Source organism: Beauveria bassiana (genome assembly GCF_000280675.1).
Source record: "Beauveria bassiana ARSEF 2860 unplaced genomic scaffold BBA_S00005, whole genome shotgun sequence".
In the NCBI taxonomy this organism is placed as follows: Eukaryota; Fungi; Ascomycota; class Sordariomycetes; order Hypocreales; family Cordycipitaceae; genus Beauveria; species Beauveria bassiana.
Window position 1 is genome coordinate 1,429,314 of NW_007930840.1, and position 20,643 is coordinate 1,449,956.

At 55.8% G+C, this 20,643-nt stretch overlaps 6 protein-coding genes across 6 annotated transcripts; 3 read left to right on the forward strand and 3 right to left on the reverse strand.

Moving 5' to 3' along the window:
• Positions 1-463: 463 nt before the first annotated feature.
• BBA_02733 (blood-brain barrier large neutral amino acid transporter) lies at positions 464-2,389 on the forward strand (the record flags this gene model as incomplete). The annotated part of the gene is made up of 2 exons (XM_008597830.1): positions 464-1,516; positions 1,577-2,389. 2 exons carry the CDS (start codon positions 464-466, stop codon positions 2,387-2,389), a joined length of 1,866 nt encoding a protein of 621 aa, XP_008596052.1.
• A 497-nt stretch (positions 2,390-2,886) lies between these two features.
• BBA_02734 (formate dehydrogenase) lies at positions 2,887-4,555 on the reverse strand (the record flags this gene model as incomplete). Its single annotated transcript, XM_008597831.1, has 4 exons — positions 2,887-3,227; positions 3,306-3,850; positions 3,938-4,092; positions 4,283-4,555. 4 exons carry the CDS (start codon positions 4,553-4,555, stop codon positions 2,887-2,889), a joined length of 1,314 nt encoding a protein of 437 aa, XP_008596053.1.
• A 2,555-nt stretch (positions 4,556-7,110) lies between these two features.
• BBA_02735 (uncharacterized protein) lies at positions 7,111-8,391 on the reverse strand (the record flags this gene model as incomplete). Its single annotated transcript, XM_008597832.1, has 1 exon — positions 7,111-8,391. One exon carries the CDS (start codon positions 8,389-8,391, stop codon positions 7,111-7,113), a length of 1,281 nt encoding a protein of 426 aa, XP_008596054.1.
• Positions 8,392-10,352: 1,961 nt separating this feature from the next.
• On the forward strand, positions 10,353-11,072 carry BBA_02736 (uncharacterized protein; the record flags this gene model as incomplete). Its single annotated transcript, XM_008597833.1, has 1 exon — positions 10,353-11,072. The coding sequence occupies one exon, from the start codon at positions 10,353-10,355 to the stop codon at positions 11,070-11,072; it is 720 nt and encodes a 239-aa protein (XP_008596055.1).
• A 1,049-nt stretch (positions 11,073-12,121) lies between these two features.
• Positions 12,122-13,913, forward strand: BBA_02737 (aminopeptidase I zinc metalloprotease; the record flags this gene model as incomplete). The annotated part of the gene is made up of 2 exons (XM_008597834.1): positions 12,122-12,568; positions 12,627-13,913. The coding sequence occupies 2 exons, from the start codon at positions 12,122-12,124 to the stop codon at positions 13,911-13,913; spliced, it is 1,734 nt and encodes a 577-aa protein (XP_008596056.1).
• Positions 13,914-14,301: 388 nt separating this feature from the next.
• On the reverse strand, positions 14,302-17,679 carry BBA_02738 (EXS family protein; the record flags this gene model as incomplete). The annotated part of the gene is made up of 3 exons (XM_008597835.1): positions 14,302-15,203; positions 15,268-17,553; positions 17,640-17,679. The coding sequence occupies 3 exons, from the start codon at positions 17,677-17,679 to the stop codon at positions 14,302-14,304; spliced, it is 3,228 nt and encodes a 1,075-aa protein (XP_008596057.1).
• Between the last annotated feature and the right edge of the window lie 2,964 nt (positions 17,680-20,643).

Sequence of the window (20,643 nt, forward strand, 5' to 3'; positions counted from 1 at the left end):
AGGTACCTTAGGTACTGGGGGCCTATCTTTGGAGCCAATTTTAAATCCGCCAAACAAAGCCAAACATCGTCTCTCTTCCCCCTTTGAATGCGTCTGCAAGCTTAAACCCCCCATACTCCAAACCAGACAGGATTAATCACACAATTCAATCATCGCAGCCGCTAGTTACAGCATTTGATTTTTTAACAGCATCATCTCATCCCCGAGCTTACACGACATCTATATTCCGGCACCCACCCGCCCACCGCCTGCAGTGCAGCTCAGGCCAACGCAGCGCATAGGCGATTCGGCACAAACCACCACACCTCCCTGTTCGAGATTGCGGCTTCCCCTCACTGAGCCCATCCAGCCAAGCCGATACTGACCACGACTGCGTAATGGGCCGTCAGTAGCACGCCCGCATTCTTCTCTCTCCGTTCGATCAGCTCTCGCTCCTTTCGATAGCATAGCTCCCGAACCGACGATGCCCGCGTACAACGGCGGGCTACCGTCGCAGACGCGCGACTCCCTCGAGCTCGCCTCCCTCGCCTCCTCTAGCGTCATGCACGACAACGGCGGCGGCACTGGCAATGCCGACTCCCCGTCGGACCTCTCCTCGCGGCCCAGCATCTCTTCCTCGCGTCGCCTTTCACTCGTCGAGGAAGAAGACCCATTCGACAACGACAATCCCGCCGCGCACGGCGCCGCCAGTACGCGTCTCGGCCGATCCTACTCAGTCTCTTCCACATTTGATTTCGCTGCCAACCTATTTCCGCTCTCCTCGACAGCTGGTGGCGGATACGCGCCGATCGGGGCGCCCACGTCCTCGGGGCGTCGTCGTGGGGGCGGGCTCGGTGGTGGCTCGCTCGAAAAACACAAAACGCTCACCTACCTCAACGGCCTGTCGCTGATTGTGGGGCTTATCATCGGCTCCGGCATCTTCTCCTCGCCCAGCCAGGTGAGCTCGCGCGTCGGGTCGGCGGGTGCAGGCCTTGTCGTGTGGGTAGTAGCCGGCGTGCTGGCCTGGACGGGTGGTGCCTCGTACGCGGAGCTTGGAGGTGCCATCCCCCTCAACGGTGGCGCGCAAATCTACCTGGCCAAGACGTTTGGCGAGCTCGCGGGGTTTCTGTTTACGTGGTCGGCTGTGCTGGTGCTCAAGCCAGGCAGCGCCGCCATCATTGCCATCATCATGGGCGAGTATCTGGTGCGCGCCGCCATTGGCGCCGAGGCCGAGACGGTGAGCCCTTGGATCAGCAAGGGCGTCGCACTCTTGGGCATCCTGTCCGTGACGCTACTGAATTGTGTCTCTACCCGCGTTGGGACTAGGGTCAACGACTTGCTCATGTTTCTCAAGTTTGTGGCGCTGATCTTCATCACGGTGACGGGCATCGTCGTCGGCATCACGGGTCACACCCTGACGGGCGAGCCCACGCTCGAATGGAAAAAACACGACTGGTTTGAGGGAACAACGACCGACCTGTCGGCGTGGGCTCTCGCCCTGTATGCTGGGCTCTGGGCCTTTGACGGCTGGGACAATGTAGGTCGTCACCACAATCTTCCTCGATCAAACGCATTATGCTGACATTTCCTGCACTAGACTAACTACGTCGTCGGTGAATTTCGCAATCCCAGCCGCGACCTCCCGCGCGTCATCCACACAGCCATGCCGCTCGTCATCCTCTGCTACGTCCTCGCCAACATTGCCTATTTCCTCGTGCTGCCGCTGCCTGCCATCAATGGCTCCAACACCGTCGCCGTGCTCTTTGGCTCGCGCGTCTTTGGACCCGCCGGCGCTTTGGTTATTGCCATCATTGTCAGCTTCAGCTGCTTTGGCGCCCTCAACTCGTCCACCTTTACCGCCGGCCGTCTCATCTACGTTGCTGGCAAGGAGGGCTACATTCCGACCGTCTTTGGCCGCATCGGCTTTGGTGACCGTATGCTTGAGGATTCGCTCTCGACGCAGCGCACCCGCTCCTGGCTCACCAAGAAGCTACGAAGCTGCGTCGGCGACGAGGACACGGGTTTGTTTTACACGCCCGTGTACGCGCTGCTGCTCAACTGCGCCCTCACTGCGGCGTACTGCGTCGGCGGCGAGTTTGCCACGCTCGTCACGTTTTACGGCGTCGCCGGCTACACGTTTTACTTTCTCACTGTCCTCGGCCTCATAATACTGCGCGTCCGCGAACCCAACCTCGAGCGCCCGTACAAGACGTGGATCACGACGCCCATTATTTTTTGCTGCGTGAGCCTGTTTCTACTCAGTCGTGCGGTGTTTGCGCAGCCGCTGCAGACATTGCTAGTGGTGGGCTTCGTGCTGGCCGGCGTGCCCGTGTTTTTCCTGCGCGTGCATGGGCGAGATCGCAAAGGCATGGGCGAGCGTGACAAGAAGTGGTGGCAGTTTTGGAAATAGTGAAGACGGCTGTGTACAGGGCATCAAATTATGTGCCCTTTGTTTGTATTTCATGCACCTTGAAAATTGCTTCTTCTTGTATGATTTCCCGATTTGATCGTGTTGGATCAAAATGACGATTAAAACAACATTAGCATGGTCAGGCGAATGAGACAGCCTTGGCCGGGCGTTGGGGAGCTCGATAACATTACACCTGTATACCGCATTTGGGTACATTTTACAGTACTAATTCAACGACGTCAATGTCTTGCCTTGCGCTCATACGGATTGATGGATTGCACAGATTTCTTGGTGACACGTTTTTCTCAGCAGACCAAGATCCAGATGATGTGATGCATTGCTAGCTACACCTATGGATATACACAACGGGCGTCCAGGCTCATGTCGGTGCACCGAAAAAATTGTCCTTTAATAACGGAAAAAAAAAAATTGGATTCCAAGATTTCACTTCATTACAAACATTGTTCCCCCTTCCCCAACTCAGCATAAAACATATTTTACTTGCGCTGGCCGTAGGCCTTGGTGGCGTAGTCGCCCTTGTGGACAATCAGGTCCTCGGGGCGGTAGTCGTGCTTGCCGGAAAAGTAGCTGGTCAGGATGGCCTTTGTGCCGTCGGCGTAGCGCTTCTGGGCGTCGAGCGAGGTGCCCGACATGTGAGGGACCATGGCGTTGCCGCCGCCAAAGGGGTTCTTGGCGGTGCGCAGCGGGTGGTCCTTGGGCGCGGGCTGGGGGAACCAGACGTCGCCGCCGTAGCCGGCGAGGTGGCCCGACTCGAGCGCGGCGGCGACATCTTCCTTGACGACGATGGCGCCGCGGGCGGTGTTGATGAGGTAGGAGCCTGTTTGGGTTTCGTGTTAGTCAATCTGATCCCTTAACCCTCTGCTCGAATATCACATTAAAGGTCTGGCATTCGTACCCTTCTTCATCTTGCTAATGAGCTCCTTGTTGAAAAGACCCTTTGTCTTTTCGTGGAGCGGGCAGTTGATGGTGACAATGTCGCACTGCGCGAGCATCTCCTCCAGCGAGTCGACGCGGCGGGCGCCAATCTCCTTTTCCGCGGCGGGCGACAGCGGCTGGTAGTCGTAGTACAGCAGCTCCTTGCAGTCAAAGGCCTTGAGGCGGCGGAGCACGCGCTCGCCGATGCGGCCGACGGCGACGGTGCCGACGACCTTGTTCTCGAGGTCGTACTCTTGCTTGGCGACGGCGGCCACGTCCCAGTCGCCGCGCGCGACCTGCTCGTGGGCGGGGACAAAGTTGCGGACGAGCACGAGAATGGTCATGACGACGTGCTCGGCGACGGAGACGACGTTGCTGCCGGTGACTTCGGCGACGGTGATGCCGCCGTTGGTCTTGTTGGCCGCGTTGAGGTCAACGTGGTCGGAGCCGATGCCGGCCGTTACGGCGAGTTTGAGGTTCTTGGCCTTGGCGAGGCGCTCGGCCGTGAGGTAGCCCGGGTGGAAGCTGGTGGGTTGTGGGAAGAGAGGTGATTAGCCTGGGAAAGATATGGGAGACGGGGAAAAAAAGGGGGGGGAAAGGACGCGGGCTTACGGAGTGGTGATGATGACTTCGGCGTCGACGAGCTCTTGGTCAAACTTTGAGTTTTCGCCCTCCTTGTCAGAGGTGGTGACGAGGGTGTGGCCCTGGTCCTCGAGCCACTTGCGCAGACCGAGCTCATTCTCGGTGGTGCCGAGAAGTTCGGGGACCTGGAGAGAGGGTCAGGCATGTTAGCATTCTTGTTGTTCATAGCTTCTGTGTAGACCAAGCGAGGCACCAACAAGACCAAACTTGAAAGCGTATCCAAGACAACAAAGCAAGTTTCTTGACGTGGCTGGTTTGGCCAAAATGGGCAGAGCAGGCCCAAAAGAAATCAAGGGAAAAAAAAAAAGGACTAACCTGCTCGGCGTGCTTGCCGCCGTCGTAGAGAACAAGAAGAACTTTGACCTTTTCGCGGGCAGTGGTCAGCGCACGAAACGATGAGGGAACGAGGCCCGGAGATGCTGCCGCCGGCGCTCCGCCGCCCAGCTTGGTGTAAACGGGCGCCGCCGCGCGGCCGCGGACAGCGCCGGCGTGTCGGAGGACGGGCGAGGGAGCGCACGAATGGAAGAGCGCCGAGCGGGATGCGGCCACCAAAGGTAAAGAACGGGATAAAGGGCGGAAGGATACCATTATGAATGATTTGTTTTTGCTGCGTTTTGAGGGCAGACAACAGTTGTAATGTGTATAAGATCGAGAGTGGGAGGGGAGGGAAGGAAACGGAGTAGCTTTCCCTTTTTATAGGAGGCGGATGTGTGTGTGTGTGTTGATAGTCTTGTCGCACTACCGCTTATGAAAAAAGTAGTCTGTACGTGTACAAAAAAAAAAGTATGTTTGATGCAGGAGGAGGGGGACGACGCTTCGAGCGAGCACCCCGCGCGTCTTTATACATTTCCCGCTTTTGCACGTCTCCTCCAGCAAACGCCCATATTGGGGGCATCTCTGGGCCGAAACCCCTCCTTTGTTGACGGAGGGGGGACCCTCCTCCCCTCGTCCAATCTCAAAAGTCCTCACAAATTACAAGATGGAGGGGAGAGGAGGGGTGAGGGCGGAGATTTCGCTCGGCGAGGCTATTGCTGCACACAAAACGTCATGCCAGTCGAACGGCCCCATTTGCCCGGTACAAGGCAAACCTCGCAGCATTTTCGGCATGTCCACCATGTTCCTCTTCTCAAATCCGTGGCGTTTCGGCTTGTAGTAATGGTGCTCAGAGAGACCGGCCGCTGCACCCGCCAGTTCAAGGCGACAAGCTAAACCCGCCCGCCCGCCGTTCCGTTCATGTCGTGGTGTCGTGGGGTTGATGGGGACTTATCTCGGGTTTCGGTGTTGCAAATCGCCTCCACTTTTGGCTGAAAGCTGGACGCAGAACAAGCCAAAACGTGTGCCTACCTAACCCTTGTGGCTTGCTTTAGGCCAACTTTTTCTTTTTTGGAGGGGGGTTAACATTGCCGTGGGTGTGGTGCATCGAGTTTGACAAGAAACGTAATAAAGGATGGGCACTAAATTTACAGCATTTGCCAAGCCGTAGCTGTGGTGTCGCACCGGGACGACGCCTTTTGCCCAAGGATCAACAGTTCTGGAGCCCATCGATCGAGCGGGGTAGCTCGAAGCTAACAGAGAAGAGCAAGCTAACAACAATTAAACACCTCCCCTAATTATCCTACGAGAGCTCTACGAGAGAGGTGAGAGGGAAACGAGTTTACGAGTGGCGTGTTTCCCAAACTCTGCTTTTGCGGGTCATCTTGTCATATTCGGCGATTCTCTATTCGCTCACTTGGCACCTTTTGGGCGTACCAAGTAGAATAAAAGAGCTAGGCGCAAAGCTCCATTGAAATCCAATAATTTGCCGTCATTGTTGTAGTAGCTTGCTGCTTCTCCGAAAAGTCTCCGAACCGGGGGGGAGGGCGCTGATGCGGCCCTCCTTGGCCCCGACAATCATCTAGACCATAAAAAGGATTTGCGATGCGGACAACCTGAAAGGACAAGATAACCCGCAGCTCCAGTTTGTTCGTTTGAACGGGTGCGGGCATATAGATACGAAACCCCGAGTTTCGTGGCCGGGCGTCGCCTCCGAGCTGCCGAGTGCGCGTCCAGCCAAAATGGATACCAGAGATCCGAACAGCCGTCTTACGGAAAATCGCCAAATGAGAAATTTTGCAACTAAGAGGTGTCGCCGAAATGTTGAATCAGGATTATGCCCTCGACATCTCGTCGTCAATGTTGCGACAAAATGGCAAATCCACTGTCAGCTTTTTTTGCTCGTGGCACTACTAATACCGACCGGTATCTGCACATAGCAAGTTGGTGCAAGCTTCATGCGGGGATGCAGCACCGTGTCTTGGGCTAAAGTATACCCCAAAAGGGCAGCTTGCGTGCGCCAAGGTCGGAGAGCTTGGGCAAGAACAGGCATCAAGTACAAAAGGACCGGCTGTAAAAGGTGACAGACGAGCCTGCAACACGGCGTCTATTGGCCTTTTGAGCCGTCTCTCGCCCTCGTTGACAGCGACCAGAAGTCAATCCCAAGGCCATTCCACAGTCAAGCTCAAAACGACTCGTCGTTTAATGTCGCAACGATACCATACACGGGGCGCATTTTTTGGAGAGACGGTGCTGGCGAGGGGATAAGTGCATCGCCAAAGTGCCAGCAAGATTCATTTACTCGTCGGCACTTGGGTACGTTGGGCTGAAGGTGGCTGGCATTGCCGTCCCCGTGACTACGGCTCTTGAGTGAACTCCGGGCTCAGGCTCACGGGCCAGGCGGCGAGACGGCGCCGAGCCGGTGCAGCGTACGACGCATGCATGACGCCAAAAGGGTGAGAAAAAAAGAGAAAGAAAAAAATGACGAGACCCAAAATGCGCAGTGATATTCAAGCTCTTTTACCCATCTGGGAACCAAAGAAAATACCCCGCCTATGTGGCGGGAAAATACTAATACGGCGCATGTATATAACACGGCATCTCGCATACATGGCTTGTCACAAGCGCGGCCGATGATCCTCAAAAATTGGCCATCCACGTCAATGACGGCGGTCGGCACATGCAGTCTTCAAGATGGGCTGTGTGAGTCGAAGCGATATAATAAGAAGTCGAGATTCATCACCAAAGTTCAAAACGCTATTACAACAAGAGGCTGAGGTATTTTTACAAGAGGTCGAACCAGTTCCCTGGTTCATTGTACATGGTTGGCCCTAGGCGAGCGTCTTTGTTTGATGCAAGAGCCTGGGCAGATCAGAGAGGTTCTTCAACACCTTGAGCCGCTGATTTGACCACAGCGCGAATCCCGTCTGCCGAAGCAGCGCAATGTCCAGGGCCTGCGCGCCGCCGCCCTCGAGCCCCGCGCCAGCGCTCCCCGGCCGCGCATTTTCATAATACTGCATAACGGCCGACGCGAACACGAGCTTCCTGCGGTCCCCCAGCGCTGGCGCCGGCGCCTCGACCGCCCCACGGCACACCTCCTCACCGTTGTTCTTGTTGTCGCCGCCAATGCCGCCGGCGGCCAAGGTCGTCGGGCTCAAGACGCCCTGGTTCACGCGCGTGGCAAAGTCGTGGCCGCGGCGGTGTCGGACCCAGTCCATGACGGTCGCGTACTCGTGCCGCTCCGGGTGCATCACGTCCGGGTAGTAGCAGTCGTGGTGCGCGGCCGCGTGGTAGAAGAAGCGCTCGCCGCAGTCGGCGCCGCCCGGCCAGTGCTGGCTGAAGCTGCTGACCTGCAGGCCCAGCCACCAGTCGTCCTCGCTCGTGCTCATGGCCGCGATGCCCTCGAGGCTCTTAAGGTCCTTCTTGGACCACCCCAGCGTGCCGCGCCGCGCTGCGCGCTTCACGTCAAATATAAGCTGCAGCCGCCACAGCGTCCGCACGCACCGCTGCTCTTCGCTCCACGCGGGCGGCAGCGCCGCGACCGAGCCCACGGCATCGTAATTGTTGCCGTTGCCGTTGCCGTTGCCGTTGTTGCCGTTGACATTGTAGACTTGCTGCTGCTCGCTCGTCATGCGCGCGAGCTCGTCGAGGTAGAAGCGCAGGCAGTCGAGCGACGTCGCCGTCAGCCGCCGCGCCGTCACCAGCACGCTCCGCAGGATGCACGGCTCCGTGTCGCGGTCCAGCCGCCGCGGCGCGAAGCCAGCCGGCGACGCCTTTTGCCGCGAGCTGTGCCGCAGCGACTCCTCAATGACTTGCCGGCGAAACGACGCGATGCCCGGCGCCACCGGCCACGGCGTGTACTCGGTGTAGCCGGGGGGAAACGGGCGCGCGCCGGACCGCAGCAGCGCCACCTGCCGCATCAGCACCTGCACGTGGTCGCACACGCAGCCGTCGGACAAGACGCACTCAAAGATTTCGGCCGCGCACGCGCCCTGGTCAAAGAGGCGGTACGCGGCCGGCGAGCCGCGGAGCAGGGCGTCTAGCGTTGTCAGGTCGGGCAGGTTGCAGAGAATGTGCAGGAGTAGCTCGTAGGGTAAGTCTTCAAACGCCATGATGGAAAAGAAAGAAGACGAGTCTAAAGTGCTTTGATTTATAGATGGGTGAGAGATTAAGAAAAAAAAGGGGGGAGGGCAAATGTGCAGCTAGTTACGGGAACAAAGTGCGTGACAAGTGCGTGACAAGTGCGTGACAGTGAGCATGGGTGGCTTGTCTTATCAGATCAAACACCCCGGATCTTCGGTCGACCGATAGCGCCGACTCGGGAGGGTCATTGCGAGGTAGTGATTATTCGTACCGTAGTCGTAGTGGCCTGATCAAGTTGTGACAGGGGAGGATCCCACTAGCTTGGATTGACTGATTGATAAGATCAGATAAAATTTGGTTTAAAGCGTAGCGCGCAACCAAAACTAAAAGATGCTTTGGCGAGCTCTATAATGATGAGCCGTGATTACCAACGTTTATAGCAAGGCATAGAGCCACGTTGCATCATCATTTACTACTGCGACGTCGAATTTTTGTGTACGAGGCGATTTATCTGGCCATTGTGCAGTATAAATAGCTATACATACGTGTGCAGCGATGAACAATGCCTGCTCGGCGGGTCCTAGTATCGCCGGAAGTCCTTTTTTTGTTGGGAAACGAAGCCTGAATGTCCTGGCTGAATTTGAAAAGCTCAAATGCTGTCATGTATAGTATCTATTAAAGTTAAGAATGATCTGAGCTTTTTTCTTTTTGTTTTGCCGGGACATGTTATAAACTCTGGTGTAAACTCTGGTGAGACGGCCAAGCGCCCCAACAGGGCCGTCTAGTAGTGCTCTCAAATTTTACTCTCTATCGAGTCGTCGAATAAAAGGTTCCTGTAATCGTGCAGGTCAGAGACACTAGCATACTTTGTATCCAGCCGAGGATCTAGTTCTCTTGTCGCGCAAGGTACATGCCGCGCCATGAGCAATTGATGAGAGCAAGCTAAATAACCGATTCCAGTGGACATTTGCAGTGTGAATCGGGGACATCTTGATGCGAGGTTCAAGTCTTGCAGGGAAAGTTCAAACCCCGGAGCATAAATGATGCCAATCGACGTTTACATTGCGATCTAGGACATTTTAGAAACTGTCATGAGCATTGATACCACGCAGAATACGACTCTTCGAAATGTGGTGTCCAAGTGCAAGGTCAACTAACTAAATTAATTAGTGAGCCGCTCATGCCAAATATGGCATCGCCCCCTCGGTAGCGGCTCTGCAAAAAGAAAATGGCGTAGTTTTCGCATTGTTAACCCTGAATTGCAGCTAAACGAAATGTATTCGGCCGAATCATGCGAGGAATGAAGCAGCAGCCGAAATGTCAGCTTTCCACAAGCGGCTTTCGGGGCCGGAACTGCATTGTCAACAGACAATGCAACCAACCAAAATATATTCCACCAACCACAACGTTTCTTATGTTCTATTTGCTCTGCATTTCGCCAACCCTTGATGTAGGGCTGACACTTTTCAACTACAGAGAATGCAACCTTTCCACCAGTCGATACGAGCTGACGGCAGTGACGGGGAAGAGCAACCCCCCAGCGCTAAGGACTTTGGCACTTTAGCTAGCGGCTCATCAGCAGTAGCAGCGGGAGAAATGACGACAGAGCACGCACTGAACCCCCAAAAACTCGTATCGCCAAGGGCATCGCTCGGTGAAGCGCCCCCCACCGTCTCCATCTTGATCGCTTGGCATGAGCAGAGAAAAGGGTATTGCCACCAATGAATGGTGTTGCCGAGGTTTGAGCGGCATGACGATTGGTTCAAGTAATCGGGCAGATTTGCCGTTGGAGCTGAAGAGCAGCATCAAGAAAATATTTATAGAGGGGATTAAAAGCGTATACTTTGCCGAGCGTCCACTATAAAGCGACTCGACAGCCACATGCATCTATTATTTTGCGAATCATCATCAACAACTTAATCACCTCAATACTCCGCACACGACTCCTTTTTGCCTCTTCGGTCGTTCAACCACCACTACAGCCGTCGACATGATTGCTCCCATTGCCGCTCTCGGTCTTGCCAGCCTCGCCGCCGCCGCTCCCACCAGCACCGGCCCTGCGTACCCCGAGACGTCCGCCTCCAACGGCTTCAACCTGGTGCTCAACGTGACCGATCCCAGCCAGGACCTCAGCCCTCCCGTGCACGGCACCTTTGTGGCTTCGATCCACGTCGGCCCCGCGCTCAACTACGTCGGCCAGTCGTCCGACGCCAGCGTCGCGCGCCTCTTTTACGTAAACGGCACCGCGTCCGACGTGCGCTACGGCAACTCCAACACCGTCTCGGACGGCGGCACCCCGCCCTTTTCCGAGGTGCTGTCGCTCGTGCCGGACAAGGATTCCGAGACGCTGTCGACGCTGTTCCTCAACGCGGGCTCCGGAGGCGACGGTAACTACCGCACGGGCATCACGGGGTTCCCAAACCCGATCCCCGAACTCTACCCGCTCACGTACGTTGCCTGCCGTGAAGCGCTCGCGTACTATGGCGGCAAGGAGTTTGTCATTATCAAGCAGGCCCAGACGACGGTCGGCGAGGACGGCCAGATTGAGCGCAATATTCCCGAGGGCTGCGCGCCGTTGAGCCTGCTGCCGCAGTGCGCCACGCTCAATGACCTGCCGGCCGGCTCCACGTCGAGCCACGAGTTTGCGGCCAGCACGCGCTGCTACGAGGACGTCGACTCGATTGACTGGCCCAAGTACCACGCATACTAAGTTGCGGTACAACTTTCTCTTGTATTGAAAACGAGGAAGATTTTTTGGCGTCTTGTTGTGTATGCGTCATTCACCTTGCAGAGGTAGTTCGATCATTTCTACATATTGCATAGCATAAAGCGCTGTTTTGCCATTAATTGTTAATACATAATTTAAACGACCATCGTCAAACTCAATCTATCTATTCAAGTATCTTCCCGCGGCCAAGAGTGACATGTCGCGCCACAAGAATTAAAATCGAGTGCGGCGTCGAAGCGAGGCTGGTTGAGCAATTTGTCTAAACATGACACACACATTGTGCAATCAACACACCTGATTCGGATCTCATGTCTCTCTTTCAGCCGTCCTTTACACCCAGTGACTCAGCTCATGAGATTGGGGCTAGATTGGTTGATTGGCATTGGCAGATCGAGAGAAAGCCATCTATCGGGTAGGTGTATGTAGCATGAGCGGGGCTGAGACACGGTAAAGCCAGGCCGTGTGCGGAAGGTCAGGCTGCACGAGCCACTGAGACAATGGGAGGCTGGCGAAGGCTGAGGAAAGTTATAGTGGCACATATAGTGCCTTTCTGTGGCTGAACTGTACGGGGTAGTTACCAGGCAGCGAGGGCGCATTTTCGTGACAGAAAACCTCTGCTAATACTGCTGATATGCTTTTTGGGATTAATGACATAGTTCTGGGAGCGGTGCTGTTGTCAGTAAATGTTTCAAGAGATAATTCGTCAATATCTATATTGCTCAGTACCTACTATGAGAAACCATATCGCCGGGTACGTCAGGCACCGCAAGCCACTAAACGCTAACCATTTATAGCGCCCTATAGTAGCATACAGCGCTCTCAGTGGCCAGCTCCAGCATTGGGGATCAGCCGCGATAACGTGCGCCAAGTCTCCACCAGACAATTACAGTTAGTCTCCGTGACGCTTTCAGACCTTCCCATCCAAGCTTGAGCTGCTTCTATAATAGACATCCTCTCCCCGCCTCCGCCATCTCTCCTACCCTTCCACATTTTCTCCTCTACGCACCTCCCATCTGCACTCCGTCGGCATCATGACACGCCGCTCGCCCTTTTCCGTCGCCGACAGCTACTCGGCTGGGCCCGCCCGCCAGGCCCCGACACCAGCTGCTTCCTTCACCAGCTTCACTTACCGCCGCCCCCAACCCCATAGCGTCGCCGATAGCTACAATTCCGCCCCCACCATGTCCTCCCGCACTCTCTCCAAGGCTTCCCAAAGCTTCCTTCTCGCCGACATGGACGGCCGCAATGTCAAGGACAATCGCGCCTGTGCCGCCTGTATCGCCCAGCTGCAGCCCCACGAGGTTAGCCAGATCAATTGGCACCTCGACCAGGACAACGACTGCCGTCTCTGCCAGGTCGCCGCCACCAAGCCTGAGGCCTTCACCAAGCCCTTTTGCGACTTTTTAATAGAGAACCCGACCGTCTTCCACACGGTCGAGTACTGCAAGACCAAGCTACACAGTGCCGGCTACAAGGAGGTAAGACTTGGACCCTAGTCTGTTTGTCTGTCCGCTCGTCATGCTAATGATCCTGCAGCTTCCCTCTCGCGAGTCTTGGGCCGGCAAGATCCATGCGGGCGGCAAGTACTACGTCTCCCGCAATGGCAGCTCCATCATTGCCTTTGCCGTCGGCCGCGGCTACAAGACGGGCCAGGCGCCCGGCTTCGCCATGGTCGGCGGCCACATTGACGCTCTCACCGCCCGCCTCAAGCCCGTCAGCACCAAGCCGAACAAGGCCGGCTTCCTACAACTCGGCGTTGCGCCCTATGCCGGCGCGCTTAACGAGACCTGGTGGGATCGCGATCTCGCCATCGGTGGTCGCGTCATTGTGCGCGACCCTAAGACTGGCAAGACCTCGTCCCGTCTCGTCCGTCTCGACTGGCCCATTGCCAAGATTCCCACGCTCGCCCCGCACTTTGGCGTTGGCATCCTGGGCCAACAGAATAAGGAGACCCAGGCCGTCCCCATCATCGGGCTCGAGAGCACCAACAGTGACGCCCAGACTGAGCGCCTTGGTCCCGATGGCTCCTTTGTCAACACCCAGCCCCCAAAGCTCGTTAAGCTCATCGCCAAGGAGCTCAGCATCAGCACGTACGCCGATATCGTTAACTGGGAACTCGAGCTCTACGACGCGCAGCCCGCCCAGACCGTTGGTCTCGACCGCGACATGATTTCCGCTGGCCGCATTGACGATAAGCTCTGCTCGTGGGGTGCCCTTATTGGTCTGCTCGCCGCCGAGGACAAGGAAGACGACACTTACGTCAAGGTGACGGCTCTCTTTGACGATGAGGAAATCGGCTCCAAGCTGCGCCAGGGTGCCGGCGGCACGTTCCTCCCCTCGGTTGTCGAGCGCACTGTCGAGGCTCTCAATCCCGACACTTACGGCCCTGGCCTCCAGGGCCAGGCCTACGCCAAGTCGTTCCTCCTGTCTGCCGACGTATCCCACGCCGGCAACCCCAACTTCCTGGACCAGTACCTGCCCGACCATATCCCGCAGCTCAATGTCGGTATCGTCGTTGCCTGCGACTCCAACGGCCACATGACCACTGACGCCGTGTCTACGGCCGTTCTTGCCCGCATTGCTGAGCTCATCGGCCACCGCCTTCAGCCGTTCCAGATTCGCAACGACTCCCGCTCCGGCGGCACCATCGGTCCCATGCTCTCAAGCTTCATGGGCTGCAAGGCCGCCGATGCAGGCATGCCCCAGCTCAGCATGCACTCGATTCGTGCCACCACTGGCGCCCTCGACCCCGGTCTTGGTGTCCAGTTCTTCAAAGGCTTCTTGGATAACTGGGAGAAGGTGGACAATGAGTGGGAGCACTAACTTTATGCTGCTCTGTGAAATCTAGTCTTTTTTTCTTTAATATGATGCGTATACCAGTGTGGGTGATGTTGGCTTAGCGAGACAGGGGGCGCAGTGGTTGTAGAGAGAATATAGAATACCGTCTCCGTCATACCCAAATTTAACAAATATGTCATCTTTGAACATTCTTGACAGTCATTTAGTAATTGAAGGCTAGGATGTGTTAGGTCTGGGAGAGAAATGAAACCTTGTTGGTAATGCTAAAGAGTAAATGATATGAAGAATAAAATGAAACCTGTCTATCCCAGAAAAGTAGAAGACATTGACAAAAAACAAGAAAAGAGGCAACACATGCCCTCCCTCTGTGAGGAGCCCATCACCACAATGTATGTTCCGCCAGAAGAGTTTGTCATACTTCCTCTTCCATAATCGCGCCGCCGTCTCCTCGGCGCATCAACCGCACGCTCTCCCGCACCGCTACCTGCTCATCTCCCGAATCATCATCGCTGTCATCATCATCGTCGGCGTCGTCGCTCTCCACAGCCGCGACTGCGCTTTGGGCATCCAGACCATCTGTCGGCTTCTTCTTCTTGCGCTTCTTCTCAAAGTCCTGTGTGTGCGCATCGGCGAGAATCTGGGAGAATGTGCGCGTCGAGTCGGCGCGGCGCCGGAACAGGCCGCCGCCGACGCCGCTCTGGGAGCCGCTCGCGACGGCCGTGGCGCTCGTAGCGGTGGAGAAGCCGCTCGTGGGGCGCGGGTCTGCCGCCGGGGCCGAGGTCACGCGCTGAGGCCAAGAAGTCTGCGTGTCGGCAGCTGCGGCGGGCTGGAGGGGCGCGGTGCCGGTCGACGGTCCTGCCTCGGCGGGTGAGGAAGTGCTGCCCGCTTCGGCCCGCTTCTGCTCCGCATCCGCATCGGCGTCGCTCCGCTGCTGCTTGTGACCGGGACGTATCACGGGCGACTGCTCTGTGCTGGTGGCCTGTGCCATCAGCGGCTCGATGCGGTACGGCAGGGGCACGTCGCGAGAGGCCTTGTACTGGCCAACGTTGGCACAGTGCTCGTTCTCGACGCGGAACAGCGCCCACATGCCGCGGCGCGTCACCTCGAGGAGGGCAACGGCAAAGGAGAAGATGGTGGAGTGGTTGGCATCCATGGGCAGCACCACAAACAGAATCCAGTTGAAGCGGAGGATAGGATCGATTATCATAATGAAGTAGTATGGCCACTTTTTCTTGAGTGCCAGAATGTCGCGCAGCCAAAAGTGGCGCGAGTGGAACTGGAGAAGAGAGAAATCCATAAACAGATCCCAGATGGCTGTTGCTGATTAGTAAAAGTCAAACCGAGGGGGGAGGGGGGGGGCAGGTGAGAGAATGCTTACAGCAGTAGATACTGTTTACGACGGAGAAGAATATAAATAGTCCCATGTTGGTGTTTGTGCGGTGGATGCGGTAGTTGGACAGGAACACATAGGACAAGATTGTCATGGAATATTTGCCACCGTTGACAAGGTGCGGAAATATGTTGCGCGTGTCATGATAACGACGGAGACACTGGAAGAAACGCCAGAGTGCCGGCACCGTCGTCAGAAAACCAAGCCAACGCGAGTGACTCGAGTTGCATTGCGACGGGTTGTCCCATTCATTGGTATAGAGGCAAAAAAACAGCTCGACATTGGCCATACAGTATGTCAGGGAGCAGTACATGTCGCCGAGGAAAAAGTCGCGAAACTCGACCGGGTAGATGCCCGCAAGGAGCAGGCGCCAGTGCGAGTAGCCAAACCACCGACGGCTCTTGTGCGCGAGGACGGGCAGCGGCATAAAGATGACGAGCGCTGTAAAGCCAATCAGCAACACGGGGTAGTATAGATACAGGCTGTCGTTGCCGTAGCGGCTAAAGTTGGCCCACATGACGATGCCCAAGATGAGCAGAAAGAAGCTGGGAAACTCGGCCATGCGGCGCCAGTCGATGCGGGTGCGAGGGTCGAGCTCAAAGATGAAGGAGTAGTTGACCTTGCACTTTGTCCACACGTAGCAGTTGATGCAAAAGAGGGCAAAGAGGAGTAGCATGAGAAAGTAGCCGGCGTAAATCTGCATAAGATAGCTCGTGTGCAGTCTGAGCCGCGCGTCGTCGCCAAATAGCAGCTGGATGCCGTAGACGAGGCCTTGGATGGAAAAGACGATGCCCGTGCCGATGAGGAAGCCGTTGAGAAAGGAGCTACCCGACTCGTCGCTCGACTTCTTGACGAGGCTCCGGAGCTTGCCGGCGGCGAGCTTGTGGTTGCCGCGCTCAAAGTAGCGAGCATACAGGTCCTCAACAGCCTTGATGTGGCCTTCAAGCACGTCACTGTTGACGAATTGGGCCTTGTTGACCTTTTCGTTGACGTAGCGCAGCGGCGGGCGGGCGTTGACGGCCTTGTCAAACTTTTTGTTGATCTTGCGAAAGGCGGTGCGGTTGAGCAGCGCGTACGACTTGAGCAGCTCCAGGCCGCGGTAGAATTCCTGCAGCGCGAGCTTGAGCTTACGCTTGGCGGTGCGGTACGAGACGTCTTGCTCGTCGGGCCGACGGATGTAGTCGCGGTGCCCTTCGCTACGGGGGCCGCCGCCGCCGCTCATGTAGGGCGTGTCGGGCATGGTGCGGAGCGCCTTGGAGTTGGGACCCGGCGGGAAGAGCTTGGTCTTGATGGAGGGCATCCAGTGGTTGCCGTTGTGGTTACCGTTACGGTCTGTGCCGCTGTCCGAGTCGTTGCCGTGGAGCGCCGTGTGCTCTTGCGACGACGCATTGGCCGATGAGGGCACCAACTCTTGCAATCGACGGTCGCGCATTTCGTGTAGTTGCTCCCGCAACAGCACTAGCCTTCTACCGGCCTGCTCCTCCTTGAGCTTATAGAAAGACTCGACCTTGTCGAGCTCCGAGTCCATAAACTCGTAAAAATCATGCTCCCTCTCTCGGACGAGATCAAACGGCTCCAGACCGAGGGTCGCAATGGAAGCATCTCGTGTCATGGTGGGTGAATAAGAAAAAATGCGTCGCAGCGGCGAAGGGTGATGCTGTTCGATGCTGCCGCGAGCTTTGCGCTTGTCCCAGGTCGAGGCAAGGGAGCCGTTGGACTGCGTCACCGGCAGAATGGTACTAGAGTTCCGTCTTTCGGTCGGCCGGGGCTTTTGTGCCCAATCGCGAGACTGCACAGCAAGGTCTGGCGAGGCAGCATGCGGCGCAGGATGCATAGCCGGTGCCGGCAGCTCGAACTCGCCGCTGGTGCCCCGTTGAGCCAGGGGACTAGGGTTGGGCGGTGTCGGGACGAAACTACCATATTGCATGGTATTATCGGGTGTCCGGTTCAAAGCATCGTCCTCGGCACCTTTCTTGTCCTTTACAGGCACATCGCGGGCAGGCGACGGTCGCACCTCGTATGGCGTGCCCGAGGTGTAGGCAGGCGGGCGGCTTGACGAGGTAGGCCCTGACGTCAGAGATTGACGGTATTCACGGTCGTTAAAGGTCGTTCGAAAGGTCTGCTGGGTATTGCTATTTGGTAGCTGTCCGAATATAGATGTTCCTCGACTGCCGCGCAGTTTTGGCGTGGTGCCGTTGGCTCGATTGACGGCGCGGGCAACGGCCTTGACGTATTTCTTGCCCGCCTTGTAGTTGAGATACTTGACGCGCCATTCTACAGAGAGGGAAAGGACTGCATTAGCATGATGGTGCTTCTTGACGGTGCACGGCACCTCAGCTGCTGACTGAAAATGCACAAACCTGGAACAGCATCTCTCTCGAGCTCTTTGGCAAACTTCATAGCCGCGTAGCGAGAGACGGTAAAATGGTCCAACCAACAGCAGCAAAGCTGCACGCTACTTCTGCTCTTCTGGACGAGGAGTGGTTGGCCCAGACCACGCCCTCAAGACCCAATTTGCCGGAAAGCCGTCCCTTTTTCTTCGCAAGCGGTCCCAGACGACCGATCGACTACCGCGAGGTCTCGAAATGGTTCGCGGTCGTGTCGATGTGACAATTTAGAGAGGGACAGGCCACGGATTGGTATGTCGAGGTCTGAGTTTGGTAGCGGCCTAGGACGACAGGGGACCTCTCAGAGGCGCCGATTGCGCAACGTGCTCGACAATGTCTCTCGCGCTTTGCTGGGGCCCCATGGGTTAATATGTTTAGAAACCTGCCCTCGAGATGGTGGCGGAAGAGAAAATGACAAAGGAATAGATGGGAGGCTCAAAGAGAAAAAAAAGTTTTGAAGTGTTTGAGGGGACAGGCGTTGCTGCAGCTCCACCGTAGTTGGGTAGGTAGCAAAAGGTAGTTACCGGCGTACCGCAGACAAACATGTAGACCAAAGTTGCCACTGGTGAACACTTGCATCCACTTCTCAATCTCTCGTCGCAATGACGTGCAGGTCGGGATTGGCGCTGTGCCTTGTAGATAATGAGATATTTTCGTTGCATTTCGTTGCATTTCTGGCGTTTCTTTTCCTTTTTATATATTTTTTTCTCTTTGAATTGGCTGAAATCTTGAACAAATGTCCCAAGCTGAAGTTAGTTCTTGGTCCTTGCATTCTTGTTGGCTGAAGACGCATGTCTTGGAACAGGACATCAAAACGTCATCAGCCTGGGCAATAGTCCGACAGCATGTGTCGCGTGCACCAGTTCGTCCTGTCAAGAATCGCTAGCGCGTAAGCGAGATCTACGGTGCATTAAGCAGCTGACTACCTGATAAGCAAGACAAGCTACGCCAGCTCGAGAAGGACAACTTTCAAGCTTACTTTTAGCCCTGTAAGAGTAAGCCAGAGAGGGCTGCTCTCTATAACTACCTAAACGCTTGGCAGTCTTTGGATGTTGAACGCTGCCAGAGCAGCCCGACGCCAAGGCTCTCTGCCTTTGAGCTATTCAATAAAGGTCAGCGCCACGACTCATGCTCGTATGCCCATGTGCCATGTTGGATTGTAACAAGGGCGGCTGCCGTGCGCCCCACGATTTGCCATCGAGAATTCCCCGGACTGGGCTTCTGTCTTTTCTCTCACTGATACGCTAACTAGTTGCCTGATCCCGAACTGCCACGTCCGGCAGAGGTGGAATCCGACGAGTCCTGTCTAGAAACAGGTCATTATTTACGGCATCCTTATTTCAATAAAATCGATAAGTCAGTCAGTCAGTCAAAAAAAAAAAAACGCCATGTTCAAGCAAAGTCATGGTTACACTGTAGGTTTGCTTTTCTTTGTACAAGCCTTGATCGCATCTGGGCCTCGCAAGCCCCTTTTAGGGAAGAAATGCGCTAGTTAGGGGCCGTGGGGGCATATCAAAACCTCCTTCTTGAGATTTGCAGAGGGAGGCTCACATTCAGCATCATTACCTGGCTGCTTTGTGCTCGTCTGAGAAGATAGCTATTCCATTCAGAGCGCGCCTTTGTACCTTATGTCTGGCTTGATACTCCGACTCTCGGCCTTATTCCATGGTTCCGTGGAATCGTACCCGGTGATGTCTACTATCCGCATTTCTAATCAGGCAGTCAACCGACGTTGAAGAGGTTATCAGTATACTCGACAGTAGGATCAATTATTCGTCTTCAACGATTCACTTTGAATGCCATTAAAAACCGACCTTGACGCCCCGAGCGAAACTCCTCAGATATCCGCAGACGCCGCCGCCGAGAGTTGTCGCAGGTTCACCGCCCGATCAAATGCGGCAGGTCAAAATCCCTCCATGCAGCCAATCGTAAGATGTCTCCCAATCGAACCCACGGTAGTGACTTTTTGGTGGGAGATCATCTAGGCTCTCGCCCACATCTTGCGAAATCATGCAGGTACTGTATCATCCCCGACCTGCATACCCATGTTGCATTCCCGCACTCAGTGGCATCGCTAATGCCGACGCCAGCCAGATTTAGCGTCCGGCGTCCTTTTGCTATTGCTTCACTTCCCAGTAGCCACTGTCCCTGTCAGCAATCCCCTTTCTCTAGCTAGCGGCATCTCCAGGCACCTCAACAACCCTCCAGCGACCTGCCTAATGCGGTCCGACTTTCCGAGCACGCGCCTCCATATTTCGCCGTCGAGGTGCCGACAATTACGCATCTGGCAATGTAAACCTCTCGTCTCTCCCAGGTGCCTGTGGAGGTAGGCTCCCCACGCTGCCGGCCCCGCCCCGCCCCGCCCCGCCGTTCAATACATCTCCGTAGGGCGGGCGGTCTTGCTTACGGGTCGGTCTCCGGGCCAAAGGTCGGCAAGATGGACGGGTTTTCTGTCGATATCCAAATGCGCCAATCAGGGTTGAGGCAGTTCTTTTGATTAGTTGATATGTGGGCTGTGACCGGCTCAATACTCTCCAGAGCGGAACCGCAAAAGCAGAAGGAAAGAAAATTAAAGACACTTCGGTCAATGTCTTTTTTGCGAGGAGCCTTGCTAATTTCCAATCTGAGAAATTCTGCACGTTTTTCAAGTGCCACCACACCAACGCGCCTCTGTGTATTGTAGATGTCGCTGTCGGGTACCTTTTCGCTGTGTGGATTCGCACCAGATTAGTGAGCCAATACGGGAAGAACAAACTCATCGATTTATTTAGGAACACTGTCTTCCGACTATACGGCTATCCTTTCCGGGATGGTGCTTGCCTGGCTATTGCAACGCTGCACCACTTGGCTTCTGATTAGTCGTCTTACATCGCCATGAGTGGAGGCCCCTCTACTCGGAAGTTTTGTCCATCAATCACAAAACTTCAAAGCCACCTTTTAGTAGGTTCTCCATGTTGTCTAGTCACCAAGACCGGGA